The 14,081-nt window shown below is 35.5% G+C and overlaps 1 protein-coding gene across 2 annotated transcripts in view; it reads right to left on the bottom strand.

The window, feature by feature from the left end:
- The window catches only part of MND1 (meiotic nuclear divisions 1), a 73,174-nt gene that overhangs the window by 18,313 nt on the left and 40,780 nt on the right, over positions 1-14,081 (bottom strand). For both annotated transcript variants that reach the window (XM_059173486.1, XM_059173487.1), the window contains exons 5-6: positions 5,731-5,805; positions 2,794-2,908 (exon numbers count right to left, since the gene is read on the bottom strand). In XM_059173486.1, the coding sequence (XP_059029469.1) occupies positions 2,794-2,908; positions 5,731-5,805 (190 nt within the window). The remainder of the gene's footprint in view (positions 1-2,793; positions 2,909-5,730; positions 5,806-14,081) is intronic.

Raw genomic sequence — 14,081 nt, 5'->3', positions numbered from 1 at the left:
GAAGGGGCGGGGGGTGGGAGGTTGAGGGAACCAGGTGGTGGGTATTAGAGAAGGCACGGATTGCATGGAGCACTGGGTTTGGTGCAAAAACAAAGAATACTTTTACGCTGAAAAGAAATTAAAAAAAAAATAAAAAAAAAAGATAAATTTTTAATGGAGTGAAACAAAAATAATACAAAGCCAGGAAGGACCGTTAGTATCTCACTCCCCTATAAAGATCAGACATGCACAATGTAAAAATGTCAAAAATTAATACACATGAATTCATCATTACAAAATTCTACAGGATCCAAATACAGACCCATCTTATGTGACTACATAATCAAATAGAAAAAGATAACCTAGGTCTGATGTTGATGAAAACTGATAAAGTTTCTTAACTCACTGTTATCTAGAAAACATTTTCTTCTCACTGACTTAGACCTCATAGCCTACTTAATACTCATACACTCTGACATGTTTTCCTTAGGTTGAGAAATAAATTACCAACCACAAGGGTTAAGATGGAGAATAGAGGTCAAGTTGAGGAACTTCCTCCTCAACTATGCTATGCTACTCTCCACAAAATTCATCATCCTTTATATCACCTGAAACTTCTTCCATCAAATTTCATCAGCTCTCTAAGAGGTGAGGTGAATGCCAAAATTGCTGCTTGATTCAGAGATACAAGGAATGGCAACATCTGAAATCACATGCCTGAAATAAATTACTTCCCTCTCAGTGAATCAGTTTGGCACAGTTCTTTGCCCTTGTGGATTTCTTGCAACTCAAGACGATCCACTGGCTGAGGATCATCACCAGGGCAGGTCAGAGGAGTTTTGTAAGACTAAGTAAGTTTTAGCGATTCCTCAGGGATCAGAAGTAACCAAAAGGACTGTAAAAATAGGAGGTCATTAGGAGAGGTGATGTCAGTCATGGTCATATGCCCAGGGAAAGAGCAATGGCAATATAATGGGGGCCACAAAGTAGAAAAGCAGAGCCTTGACTGGGTATGGCTGTGAGTTTTAAGTCCTTGAAAGAAAAGAGAATGAAACTGGGTAAGAAAAGAATTGGAATCATCAAGGAAAAAGTCCCTAACTACACAACACTGAAATCACAAAGGAAGGCAGAACCAAGTTAGAGTAATATACATAGGATCAGATTTGATAACTGTGAAAACAGAATTTTCATGATGAACTGCTAGAGGGCACAGACATGCTGATCCTAAAACTAAATTACCTGAAGGCATTTGATCTGGGAAAGAAAACTGTTCTCAAAGTTTTCTTTCATGACACAGTTGATGTCCTCTTTAACAAGCAGTATGCACTTCCTTTTAAAGATGATTCATGAGCAGGCCTAGCTTTCTCATAGTAAACTCCTAATTGCCTCTTGCTGCTTTGAAGTACTTGTGTTTGCGGAAGGTCATTTGATATTAATTAAAACTTCAAGACTGATTAAACTGGTTAATTTTGTAGCAGATTTGGTTAGCACCTTTTTCTGAAGGATGCTGATAAATGATAAATGAATTAATCTATGGGCAGCATGAAAGAGCTAACATGTCTCTCTAAAATGTAAATACTTGATTTACAGAAAATGATTGGCTCAGGGGTGGAGAGGTTGTTCTGACTCCACCTCTCAGTCATCCTGGCTGAACCAGGGCCAATACATGCCACATCTAGACTGGGGACTACATGTATGGGATTAATGCTTCATGGAGATGTGCAAACCAGTGACCTGTCTCTGAGTTTAACTTCAGATTACAGGAACTAAACTGCTTAAATATTTTTTAATTGCAAAGACAACCATCAGGAACAACGTAATTGTAATCCAATTATTCTCAAGCTAATTTTAAGGTACCAAATATTTTAGATTTCTCTCAAAGCTTTCAATCAATTACAAACATTTCACTAGGTAGAGTTCCCTAAATGAAAAGACAGGCTAAGACAGAAAAATGTGATGAAAGTTATACATATTTTCCTAAGCAATTAGATGAAGTATCCTTATAATGTACTCTTTTACTTTCTTAAATGTTCAAATTCATATCTTTACATAAATATATTAAAATCATTCAAAATAAAGCTTTGGTTTTTATAAAACCAATAAAGATTGGTTTTAAAGTAGAGGAAAACATCACTGGTATGTTCAAAAGACAAGTCAATGCACAGACTGATTTTCTGTAACTTGCAACATCATATTTTTGGTATTATCTTGCCTAGAAGATAATGGTGGGTTTTGTTCTCAAGTCAATATACTTGGGGGCAACTTAACTGCTCTGACTTCTCAGTTTCCTAAACTTAATTTTTGTCTTTATCCTCCTACCCTATCTACTGTTCTTCTTCTTAAAATAATTTCAGAGTTATCACTATTCAATGCCTTAAGACTCTTTGATGGAAACACTAATGCAATATTAAAACTGTTCATGGCTTGATTTTCTCATATACATGGAGAATGGTTACTAACTAGAAGTACAAAGTCTCATTGACAAAGTCAAAAACTTTCAAGGTGTGAGTCTGCTTGAAATTTTCTTTGCTTTTCCACTCAGGTGTGCCCTATCAAAAAATAAATAAATGAATAATATAAAATTAAATAAAATTAAATTAAAAAAAAAAAAGGAAGTGCCTAGGTAGTTTAGTCAGTTTGGCATTCGACTCTTGGTTTTGGCTTAGGTAGTGATCTCAGGGTTATGAGATCAAGCCCTCTGACTGGCTCCACACTGGGCATGGAGCCTGCTTGGGATTCTCCCTCTGCTCCTCCCCTCACTCTAAAACTTAAAAAATTTTTTTTAAAAACCTTCTAGGTGTGATATAAACTTACGTATTTCTTCCACAACTTGTGGGTCACATTCCTTGTATTCTTCTACTTCTGCCTTTAGCTGTTCCCTTTGGTCTCGAAGTGAAGAGAGCTCTTTTGCTAGCATGGTTCGCTCTTCCTGCATTCAACATAGTTTTATGTAAATTAAGACAAACAAAATGCCATTGTAAGGTTATACATTTTATAAACATTTCATTTTATTTCTCATAACTAATGTGCACTAGGCTTTTAGACAGTATTATACAGACACATACCTATATTCACAGTATAAGAACAAACTCAACTGACATTTTTCTCTGATATCTCAAGCATCTTTCATATATTTTGACTGGATGAATGGGAATTAATATGTAGAATCGACCAGTCATAAATAGACGATTATCATACCACTGATTATCAAATGTTTGGAAAAGATACTGCCTCTTGGGTAGGTTCATAAGATTGTGTCAATATAAGTAATATTTTATGGCAACATCATCATTATGCAATTTTCCTTAAAAGTGTGACAGACAATTTTTCGACCTTTAAGGATGATTAGCCTTTAAAAATATTTAAAGATATCAGAAATAAGAAATTATTGCCTCCTATCATTTTCCTTTAAAGGTAAACCACAATAAAGCTTTTAAAACAACAGGATCCAATAAACACATTTGAAATTTCTAGCCATAGTTCTCACTAACAGGTGGAAGTCACCGTGCCACAGTTTTCAATTCATATGTGTGAACGGTTATGACACAAACTTATAGGATAAGCCTGAAGCAAAGCCAAGCAGAATTCAAGCTGCCTTGATGGAACTTATTTAAGGTTCCTTGCTAGCTTATATTTGGTACTTGTATTTTTTGCCTTTTGCCTTTAACTGTTCTCTTTTGTTCCAAAGTGAAGAAAGGCTCCTTTGCGAGCGTTTGTACAAGGGAATGCAGAGCATTGTATGGAGCAGCATGGGCTGAAGCAGCAGAGTCCAACAGAACTCTACAATGATAGAAATGTTCTAGATCTGTGTTCTCTAATGCAGGAAACATTAGCCACATGGACCTTCTGAGTATATGATATATGGCTATTGTTACTGAAAAACTGAATTTAATTGCATTTATTTCTAATTCAAATGTAAATAGCCACATATGATTACAGTGTATATTGTATTAACATAACTCAGAAGAGATTTAAAAGTAATTACAATATAAGATGGCTATTTGCCATCCACACCCAAAATTATACATGCTCCACTATGAAAATTGAGCAAAATGGTGAAGAATCTGTGTGAAGGCAATAACTCTCTAGACACTCTTAACTAGGAACACCTCAGACTGTTACTAGCACTGAGATCTGTGCCACATTACTTTAATTTTTTGTGCCTTTAGTTTCTTGAATTAAAAATGGAGATAGTAATAGTGGGTACCTCCTTGCACTATTGGCAGGATTCAATGAATATAAAACGCACTGGGATATACTTGCTTGGCTCACAGTAAGCAGATTATGTATGTTAGCTATTTCTCCTTCATTGACAGCAGCATCATCATGACCATGAATAATGCCTAGTAAATGGGGGCTAGATGTTTCTGAGAGATCCTGATTGGTGTGCTCAGGATGAACACGAGAGTTCATCTTTCTCAGGAGCCTTTCTAAACTGTTGTACTCCTCCAAGCCCTGCAGCATCCATAAGGATTTTTCCCAGGTGCAATGGAGCCAGGGGACTGGGTAACACTCAACAGACAACTTTTGGGCATGGATATTAGCTGAAGGTGCATCTATAATTTATGGCCAACGTTAAGGAAGAAAAAAAGAATCAAATAAAGAAAGAGTATTTGCTACGGTCCGTTAAAGATAACAGCTTCAGGTTATGCCCAGAACTTACCTTTTCTTAAAAATTCTTCAAAAATTACCACTCTCTAATTCTTATCTGTGACTGCTGATTATTCACATAAAAGAAGTTATGTGAAATTATTTTGAAAAGCCACGATAAGCCTATGGTGTATTCTTTTCTACATTGTGACTGTTTTTGAGTCTTTCACAATTAAGTGGTACAAATAGAGGCCTAGATGGAATGTTTAGTGGTGCATTTAGATCTTCAACATTTTTTCAGGTCATAAATCCATACTGGAGATTAATGAGGAAATTAGAATGGAAAGTGATTTTTAAAAACCCCTAACATAACACTTCAGAGAACATTATACTTTGTGAAATAAATAATGTCAATATTCACTTAAATAATTTAGAAATGTTACAAAGCCCCAAAGATAATAAATTGATAGTTTTCAATTTGTTCTATGCCAAAGACTTAAAAAGCATGACTCTTAAAATTTTACATAAACATTTATAAAGGGCTTACTTTGTGCCAGGTACTCTTCTGAGTGCTTTGCAAATATTTGCTAGTTTAATCCACACAGTAACCTAATGAGGTAGATTTTATCCCTTATTTTACAGCTGGGATAATTAAGAACAGAGAATTTAGGAGACTTTCAAACCCAGGCTGTCTAGCTCCAGGGTTTATGCTTCTATGCTATGCTGCCATATACAATATAGTACAATAATAAAAAATAAACCTAGATTACAATTAGTGAATCCTACCAGGTCCAATGTTCATGTCCTTTGCTGTACTCATCTCTCTTCTGGTAGGAATGGTACACTCCTCACAGGAAGCTCTAAATTCTTACTCTTCTATTTTTTTTTTTAAGATTTTATTTATTTACTATTTTTTAAAAAGATTTTATTTATTTATTTGACAGAGAGAGAAAGATCACAAGTAGGCAGAGAGGCAGGCAGAGAGAGAGGGGGGGGAAGCAGGCTCCCCACTTAGCAGAGAGCCCGATGTGGGACTTGATCCCAGGACACCAAGATCATGACCTGAGCCGAAGGCAGAGGCTTAACCCACTGAGCCACCCAGGCGCCAGTTACTCTTCTATTTAGAATTGACACTATTAAAGACTCTAAAGACAAACTTACTGTTTCATGTCGGCCAATTTTAGCTTTCTCAATGCTTTTCTGTAGATTTGTGTGCTTCTGGTTTCCCTCAGATACCTGGAGAATTAAAATAAAATGGCTTTCTAAGATAAACTTGCTTAATATGAAGTTTATGAGTCAAGAAGTCAAAATGAGATTTTGACTTTTTAGCCCAAGGCAGTGTAACAGACAAGTGAACACTACAATGGGAACTAACTTGACTTGTAACAAACAAGTCAAGACTACAATGGAAACTAACTTCCCTAATTTGAAGAAAACCAAGTACCATGAATCATTAGGGCAGAATGGAAAAAAAAAGTTCAAAAACGTTTCCTCTCATCCCATCAGATTTATCTGCTGCAATCTTTATTTATTTACCTGCAATCTTTATCAAGTCCCCTAATTCCATGCCAAGTAACTTGAGGTATATTATGTAGTTAGAAATTGAATTTGAAAACTAAAAAAAAAATGTTTTATATGAATTCTTTCTTCAAATTTCATTTCAGTTCTGCCTAAGTCTTTTGAGAACATCTTAGACTGTTTCTTATAGGCTTGTAGTATTATGGCCTGTTTCACTAACATAGAGTTGAAAATAAGACATCACTTATTATTCTTAAATCAGGTACATTATGAGGAATTACATACATGATATACTAAATTCTTAAAGAAGAAAAAAATATATGAGCCTGTTGCTGATTTTAGGCATGTTTTACATACTTTAAAAGTGATCAGTTCAAGTATTGTACTAAGCCTAGAAAATAGTAAATTTTATGTAGAAATGGATCAAATAAAACCAGCATAAAGAGACCATAAATACAGGATATTCATTAGCATGTGGCTGAGCCCACACCAAATAGGACTGGTTAATTTCAGAACATCAGTCCCCATGCTTCTCAATTTTATTAATCTCACCTGGGCCCATGACTAGATAAATAACCACAGGATTTTCCCAGTATTAAATTCTCCACCACATCTTTTGCTAGTTGGAAATTTCAGACTCATATGATTGGGTAAGAACCTCCTTAGAACATAATTTACTTCTTACTCACTCTTGAGTTACAAACATTTGGAAAATAATAATTGGATGAACGATTTCTCTAAGTTGATTATAAGAAGCTGACCTTTTATAATATGACCTAGTTATGTGTATAGGGTAAATAATACTATGTGTCATAGATTAAAAAATCACAAACAATATCTTCAAAAAGTTAGCTTTACCCTGGCTTTAGGAAATCTTCCATTACTCAATTTGTATAAAGGAAACGCTGTCAACTTTCCTTTAATTGTTCTCTAGTCACTGATTCTAATCCATACCATGAATAAGATCCATCTGTGATGCCAAGAAGACAACACCACCAAACCAGTTATACCTCTTCTGAGGGTAACTACCTTCCTAATAATTAAAAAAAAAAAAAAAATCTGCTATACATTTAGGAGTCAAAATAAAGCTTTAAAGTCCTAAATTTAACAAGGAGATCTGGTTTTTTAAAACAACAGTTCTCATTTATAAAATAACACCATGTTTAAAACGTTAATAATCTGTCCTGCAGGACTCACCTGAAATAATTAATAAATTCATGTGATTTTTTTTTAAGATTTTGTTTATTTATTTGACAGAGATCACAAATAGGCAGAGAGGCAGGCAGAGAGAGAGGGGAGCAAGCAGGTTCCCTGCTGAGCAGAGAGCCCATGTGGGGCTCGATCCCAGGACCCTGAGATCATGACCTGAGCCGAAAGCAAAGGCTTAACCCACTGAGCTACCCAGGCGCCCCTTCATGTGACATTTAAATTCAGGAATAGAGAATCATACAGTGAAAAAAATACATTAACCTATTGCCATAACATATTTCCATTAAAAGTGCTCTTAAAATATTCTGATAGGTAGATGTTATCCAGGTAGTTAATAATTACAAAAATAAGCCAATAATTAATGGATATATATCTTAGTTATATTAATGAAGTATCTTCCAGGTACTGTATGTCTGCTTATAATTATTTATAACTCAAAAACATTTGAAAGAGAGCTAATTCAGTAATTCCTTAACTCTGAAAATATTATCTGCTTTAAATGTGATCTCACGGTTTGTCATTTTAAGTATGTCAGTAATGGAGGAGAGACCAACTTAGATGATGTTATCAAATGAGAAGCTTCTGCTAACCCTCCTAAGTACTGAAGCAACTTGGTTCAGCTCCATAGTGAAGGATTCTTGGTGCTCTGTTCTTAAAATCTCAGCTACCAGAAACAGTGAAACCAACTCTTGCAAGGTAGCCCTGGCTAACAGCTTTTCATCTACACATCTCTTAGAAGCAATACCACTAGAGTTTTTTTTTTTAATATTTTATTTATTTATTTGAGAGGTAGATAGCGACAATGAAAGAGAGAGAGCATGAGAGGAGAGGTCAGCGGGAGAGGCAGACTTCCTGCTGAGCAGGGAGCCCGATGTGGGACTCGAATCCAGGACTCCAGGATCATGACCTGAGCTGAAGGCAGTCGCTTAACCAACTGAGCCACCCAGGTGCCCCACCACTAGAGTTCTTAACAGGTACCTGGAATTCAACCAAACCCAGGCTTTCAAGGGATAAACACTGAAATTTGTAGCCACTGTGCAGATATTATCTAAACCAGTCCTCAAACTTTAGCATATATCAGAATCCCCTGAAGGGCTTGTTAAAACACAGGTTCCTGGGCTACACCTCCCAGTTTCTGAACAGTATTCTGGAGTAGAACCTAGTAATCCGTATTCTAATGTGCTCACAGGTGATGGGTGATGCCGATGCTTTGCATTCTTGGGCACCACGATTTTGAGAACTACTGACCTTAACAAAAACCTGTTTTGTTACAATAACGAACCCAACTACAAATACACAAGATATTAGTATATGGGAGAATATTTTCTAGTTCAGCAAAAATGAATTACTGCTAAGTACTGTAGCCTGAACTAGAAACAAACAAAATATTTTAGTAATTCTCCCACTAAAAGAAATATAAAAGTTTGCATTTACAAATAGAGAAAAACAAGTGATGTTTAGTTTGTCCAGAACGTTATTTACCATAAAATTCCTTTGAAGAACTTTCTATATACATTTTCATTAATAAAAAAAGAGCCAACTATATGCTATACCAAACCCATTACAACCCTCACTAAATAATTTGGTAAAACCCAGTGATTCAGAACAATAATAGCAACAAAAAAATGTCATGATTAGCAAGAAGAGGATTTCATCTCTAGATTTGAGGATCTGATACAATGCCTCTCTTTAATGCTTTCCAGACCACCTATACAGACACTCAGGGTTAAGAAACATAATGCCAATGTTTTCTAAAGGGCTAATTCACTGCCTGGAGGAACTGCCTGTTCATAAGAACAGAAAGACTGATTCAAGCTGTCTGCACTGGAATTCTCATTTGCTCCTTTTAATAAATAAAAAAATTTCAAAGCACTGCAGAGGAATATAGAAGTTCTCATAGGTGGGAAAGAATGTCAGGCAACAGGGAATGTGGAAAAGAGATAACAGCAAGAGAAACCAGATGAGTCTACTGCTTTATCAAAATTCACATACAGTTATATAGGGAAAAATAAGTTCTATGTCTTGTTCCTCCTTAAAAAAAAAGCAGTATCGTTTATTTTGGTATTTTATATATTTAAAAAATCTTGTTAGAGTATCTACAACTTTAAAATTCACTTTTTAAGGTGATATTTCATTTAGGCATCAATCATAAGGAAACTATGGATAGTAAAGACATTTATATATAATGAAAATTGCCTTATAAATTGCCTTTATATATAAAAAAATATAGCCTTTATATGTATAAAAATTGCCTCTCTATATATGTAAGTTCCCTTTATATATATAAAGATGAAATTGCCACAATAGAGAAATCTTAAATCAATATTTCATGGTATGAATGTGTCACGATTATGTAGCTAAAGGAAATGTTATGGAAGAATTTTTAATGACACTCTGAAAATAGAATAGAGTTTTTAAAAAGGTGGAAACAAAACCATCAATACATTTCAGAGTCTATGACAAAAAAAACTGCAATAAAATGCACAAAATTTTAAAAATGATTACCTCTATCGTGGAACATAATTTCAAACTTTCTATATAATAAGCAAACATCATTATTATTTAAAAATTTTTCCCATTATAAGCAATATTTGAATATTCTCAAGAAATGAGTAATTTTTATTTTAAAAGACTCAGTGCAGAAGAATTTAAAAGTGTCTTTTTACTCCCACTTTTGCACCATCCCCAGAATCCCCTCTTTACAGGGGCATCCTGTAAAGTCTAAAGGGCATCCTTCTTTTCCCATTCCTCTGCTTTATTTTCAGATATAGGTCAATATAAAGAATATCTCAAACACATACAGGTTTATCTTTCGTTATGTTCTGTAACTTGTTATTTTTATCGAAACTTCCGTGTCAACATACATACATAGGTCTACTTAATTTTTTAAAAATCTTATTTATTTATTTATTTGAGAGAGAGTGAGGGCATGCACAAGCAGGGGGTAGAGGGTGGGTGGGGCAGAGGGACAAGCAGAACCCCCGCTGAACACAGAGCCCAATGAGGAGTTCCATCCCAGGACCCCAAGATCATGACCCCTTCCAAAGTCAGACGCTTAACCAACTGAGCTGCCCAGGCACCCTAGTTTTTTTTTTTTTTTTTAAGATTTATTTTAGAGACAGCCTGTGCACACAAGTGGCGGGGGTGGAGGGGCAGCAGAGGGAGAAAGAGAGACTCTCAAACCAAGTACCCACTGAATGCAGATCCTGACTCAGGGCCCAATCCTTCCACCCTAAGATCATGACCTGAGCTGAAATCCAGAGTCAAATGCTTAACTGACTGTGCCACCCTAGTGTTCCTAATTTTTTTTTTAAATAGATTTTATCAGAGTACTTCTAGATGCTGGATGGAAGGCACAGAGAGTTTTCCAAGTAACCCCTGCCCCCACAGACACAAGTACCAGATTTATTTTCATTTTCAAATGAAACCCCCGCCTCCAAAGTGATCCACTGAACCTACATTGACACATTATTATCACCCAAAGTCCATGTACATTAAGGTTCACTTTTTGTGTTGTACATGCTATGGTTGTGACAGATGCATAATGGTATGTATTCATCGGTATGGTACATACAGAGTATTTTGCCCTTAACATCTTCTGTGCTCTGCATATTTATCCCTGACTCCTGCCAAGCTCTGGCAACCAATGATCCTTTTCACGTCTATATAGTTTTGTCTTTCCAGAATGCCATATAGTTGGATTCACACATTATGTAATCTTTTTAGACAGGCTTCTTTCATTCAGTATGAATTTAATTTAGTATGAATGCATAAATATGCACTTATGCTCCTCCATGTTTCTTCATGTCTTGATACCTCATTTCTTTAAATCACTGAATAACAGTCCATTGTCCGAATGTATCATAGCTTATTTATGCATTTACCTACTGAATGACACCATGGTCACTTTTGAATTTAGGCAATTATGAATAAAGCTACTATAAAATTGACATGCACATGAGTTTTCCACTCATTTGGGTTAATCTCAAAGAGTGCAACTGTTGGATCATAAGAGTCTGTTCAGTTTTATAATCAGCTGCCAAATTCTCCTTCAAAGTGGCTGTACCACTTTGCATTCCTAAGAGCCGTGAATGAGAATTCCTATTGTTCCACATCCTCACTAGTAGTTGGTGGTAGGTTCTTTCTTTCTCTAGTGTCTACATACTATTACTTTATTATTCTCTTGTCAATAGCTATTTTATTAATGTCTCATTTTCCATTATGGCAAGGCTCCAACACTCCCACCATTTGACATAAACCTCTGTGCACATGTGCAAGTCTTTCTCTGAGGTATAGTATAAGCAAAATTGCTGGCTCAAGACACAAACATGTAACTTTCTGTTAGCACTTTTTATTGTGGAAAATTCACATTCAACTTAAACATCTTAACCATTTTAAGTGTATAATTCAGCAGTAGAAGTACATTCACAATGTTGAGCAATCATCACTGTTACCCACGTTCAGAATTTTTCATCACCCCAAACAGAAACTTTATACCCATTAAAGAATAACTCTCCATTCTCTTTTCCATGCAGCCCTTTGTGATCTCACTTTACCTTCTGTCTCTGTGAATTTGCCCATTCTAAGTACATCATTTAAGTGGATCATGTAATTTTTGTCCTTTTGTGTCTGACTTACTTCACTTAGCAAAATGTATTCAAGTTTCATCCATGCTGAAACACATGTCAGAATTCCATTCCTTTTTAAGGCTGAATAATATTTCATTTTATGTATGTATCACATTTTGTTTATCCATTCATCTGTTGATGGACTTTTGGATTATTTCTACCTTTTGGCTATTGAGAATAATGCTGCTATGGACACTGGCATACAAGTATCTGAGTCCCTTCCTTGCTTTCAGTTCTTTTGGGCATGTGCTTCAGAGCGGTATTGCTGGATTATATGGTTAACTCCAAGCTTTAATTTTTGAGAAAATATTAGACTGTTTTCCGCAATAGCTTCACAATTTTACATTCCCACCAGCAGTGCACAAGGTTTCAGTTTCTTCAACATTTGTTATCTATAATTTTTTCTTACATAACATATGTGAAGTAAGTGTTTAACTTTGAATTTAGTCATTTTGCCCTTCACTGGTAGTATATAACAAGCTTACTCCCTGCAGTTTTCCCCAAAGTGGTTACTGGTAGTTTAAAAGATTGATAATCTGATGCCTGAAAATGATATTCCATTATTGTTTTAATTGCATGTCTTTGATTATCAAGATTTAGCATCTTTTCATCTATCTACTGATCATATGTATTTTTTCAATGACTTAATACCCTTTGACCATTATTTTATTGCATTGTTTACCCTTTTTTGGGGGAAAAGATTTTATTTATTTATTTGATAGAGGGTGAGAGAGAGAGCATAAGCAAGGGGAGTGGGAGAGGGAGAAGCAGACTCCCTGCTGGGCAGGGAGACAGATACGGGGCTCAAACCCAGCACCCCGGGATCATGACCTGAGCCAAAGGCAGATGCTTAACTGATTGAGCCACCCAGGCACCCCAGTTTATCCTTTCCTTAAATATTTTTAGAAACTGTGATAGATGGTAATCACTTGGTTATATATGTTTGACTTTTAATGTCTTTCAATGTATAAGTTTTAATTTTTTTGGGCAAATCATCTATCTTTTGGCTTTCAGATACAATGTCTTGCACAGAAAAGCCTCTCAATCTAATACTGCACAAATAGTTTCCTTCTATTATTTGTATTCTTTTGATCTTTCACTTTGTAAAAGGCCTCTGGTTTATTTTGGAAATGATGTGAGCCAGGGTTCTAAATTCAATTCATTTTGATGGATATCCAATTATCCCTATAACTCATTTACTAGTCTGTCCTTTCTCTACTGAATCGATAAAGATGTACAGAATCTTTGTCATAAACTAAACAAGCATGCATAACCCTGTTTACAGTTTCTCTTCACTGCTCTACTTATGTTTGTCTATTCTTACACAAGTAGCAAGTTTTAATTACTATGGCAATATATATATTTTTTAAAGATTATTTATTTATTTACTTGTCAGAGAAAGAGAGAGAGAGAGCATAAGCAGAGGGATGGGCAGAGGTAGAGGTAGAGGGAGAAGCAGACTTCCTGCGAAGCCAAGAGCCTGACAGGCTCTATCCCAGGACCATAGGATCATGACCTGAGCCGAAGGCAGACACTTAACTGACTGAGCCATCCAGGCATCCGTCACCTCACTGTTCTTTAATACTTACTTGTTTCTTCCTACAATTTCTCTACCACATGAACTTGAGTATCATCCATAATAATCTAATAAGATTTTGATTATCACATTAGCTATATAGACATAAATAGACATTTTTGCAGTTTTCTCATTTGTGAATTTATTGCTCCATTTTTTAAAGACCCTTTCACGTCCTTCAGTAGAGTTTTGTAGTTTTCTTCATGTATGTCTTGACCATTACTTTTTAGATTTTAATATTGTTTTGGGTGCTACTGAGGGAAGCCAATGACCTCTTGTCTAAGTCTATCACTGTATGGAATGTTCTTTGTAACAGTAGTTGATCTCAAGTGTTACTAAATCTGAATAAAGTCAGTCTTTTTTTAATGGTTATGGGAAAAAACTCTCTCCTGCCATCTGGATTGTAAACTCCAAAGCTACAAGGAAGCAAACAGCCCAGATCACTATTGGCAGCCATTTCACAACAGTCTAGAAAGCCAACTTTAGGACGTATCACACAAAAGGCAAAGCTAATATAAATGCAAAGAAACAGAGTCACAATCTTGATTAAACAATGCCTAAAGTATGTTCTACTTTTGAAA

Source organism: Mustela lutreola, chromosome 1 (genome assembly GCF_030435805.1).
Source record: "Mustela lutreola isolate mMusLut2 chromosome 1, mMusLut2.pri, whole genome shotgun sequence".
In the NCBI taxonomy this organism is placed as follows: Eukaryota; Metazoa; Chordata; class Mammalia; order Carnivora; family Mustelidae; genus Mustela; species Mustela lutreola.
The sequence above is the reverse complement of the archived record's forward strand: the minus strand, read 5'-3'. Positions and strand labels throughout refer to the sequence as shown.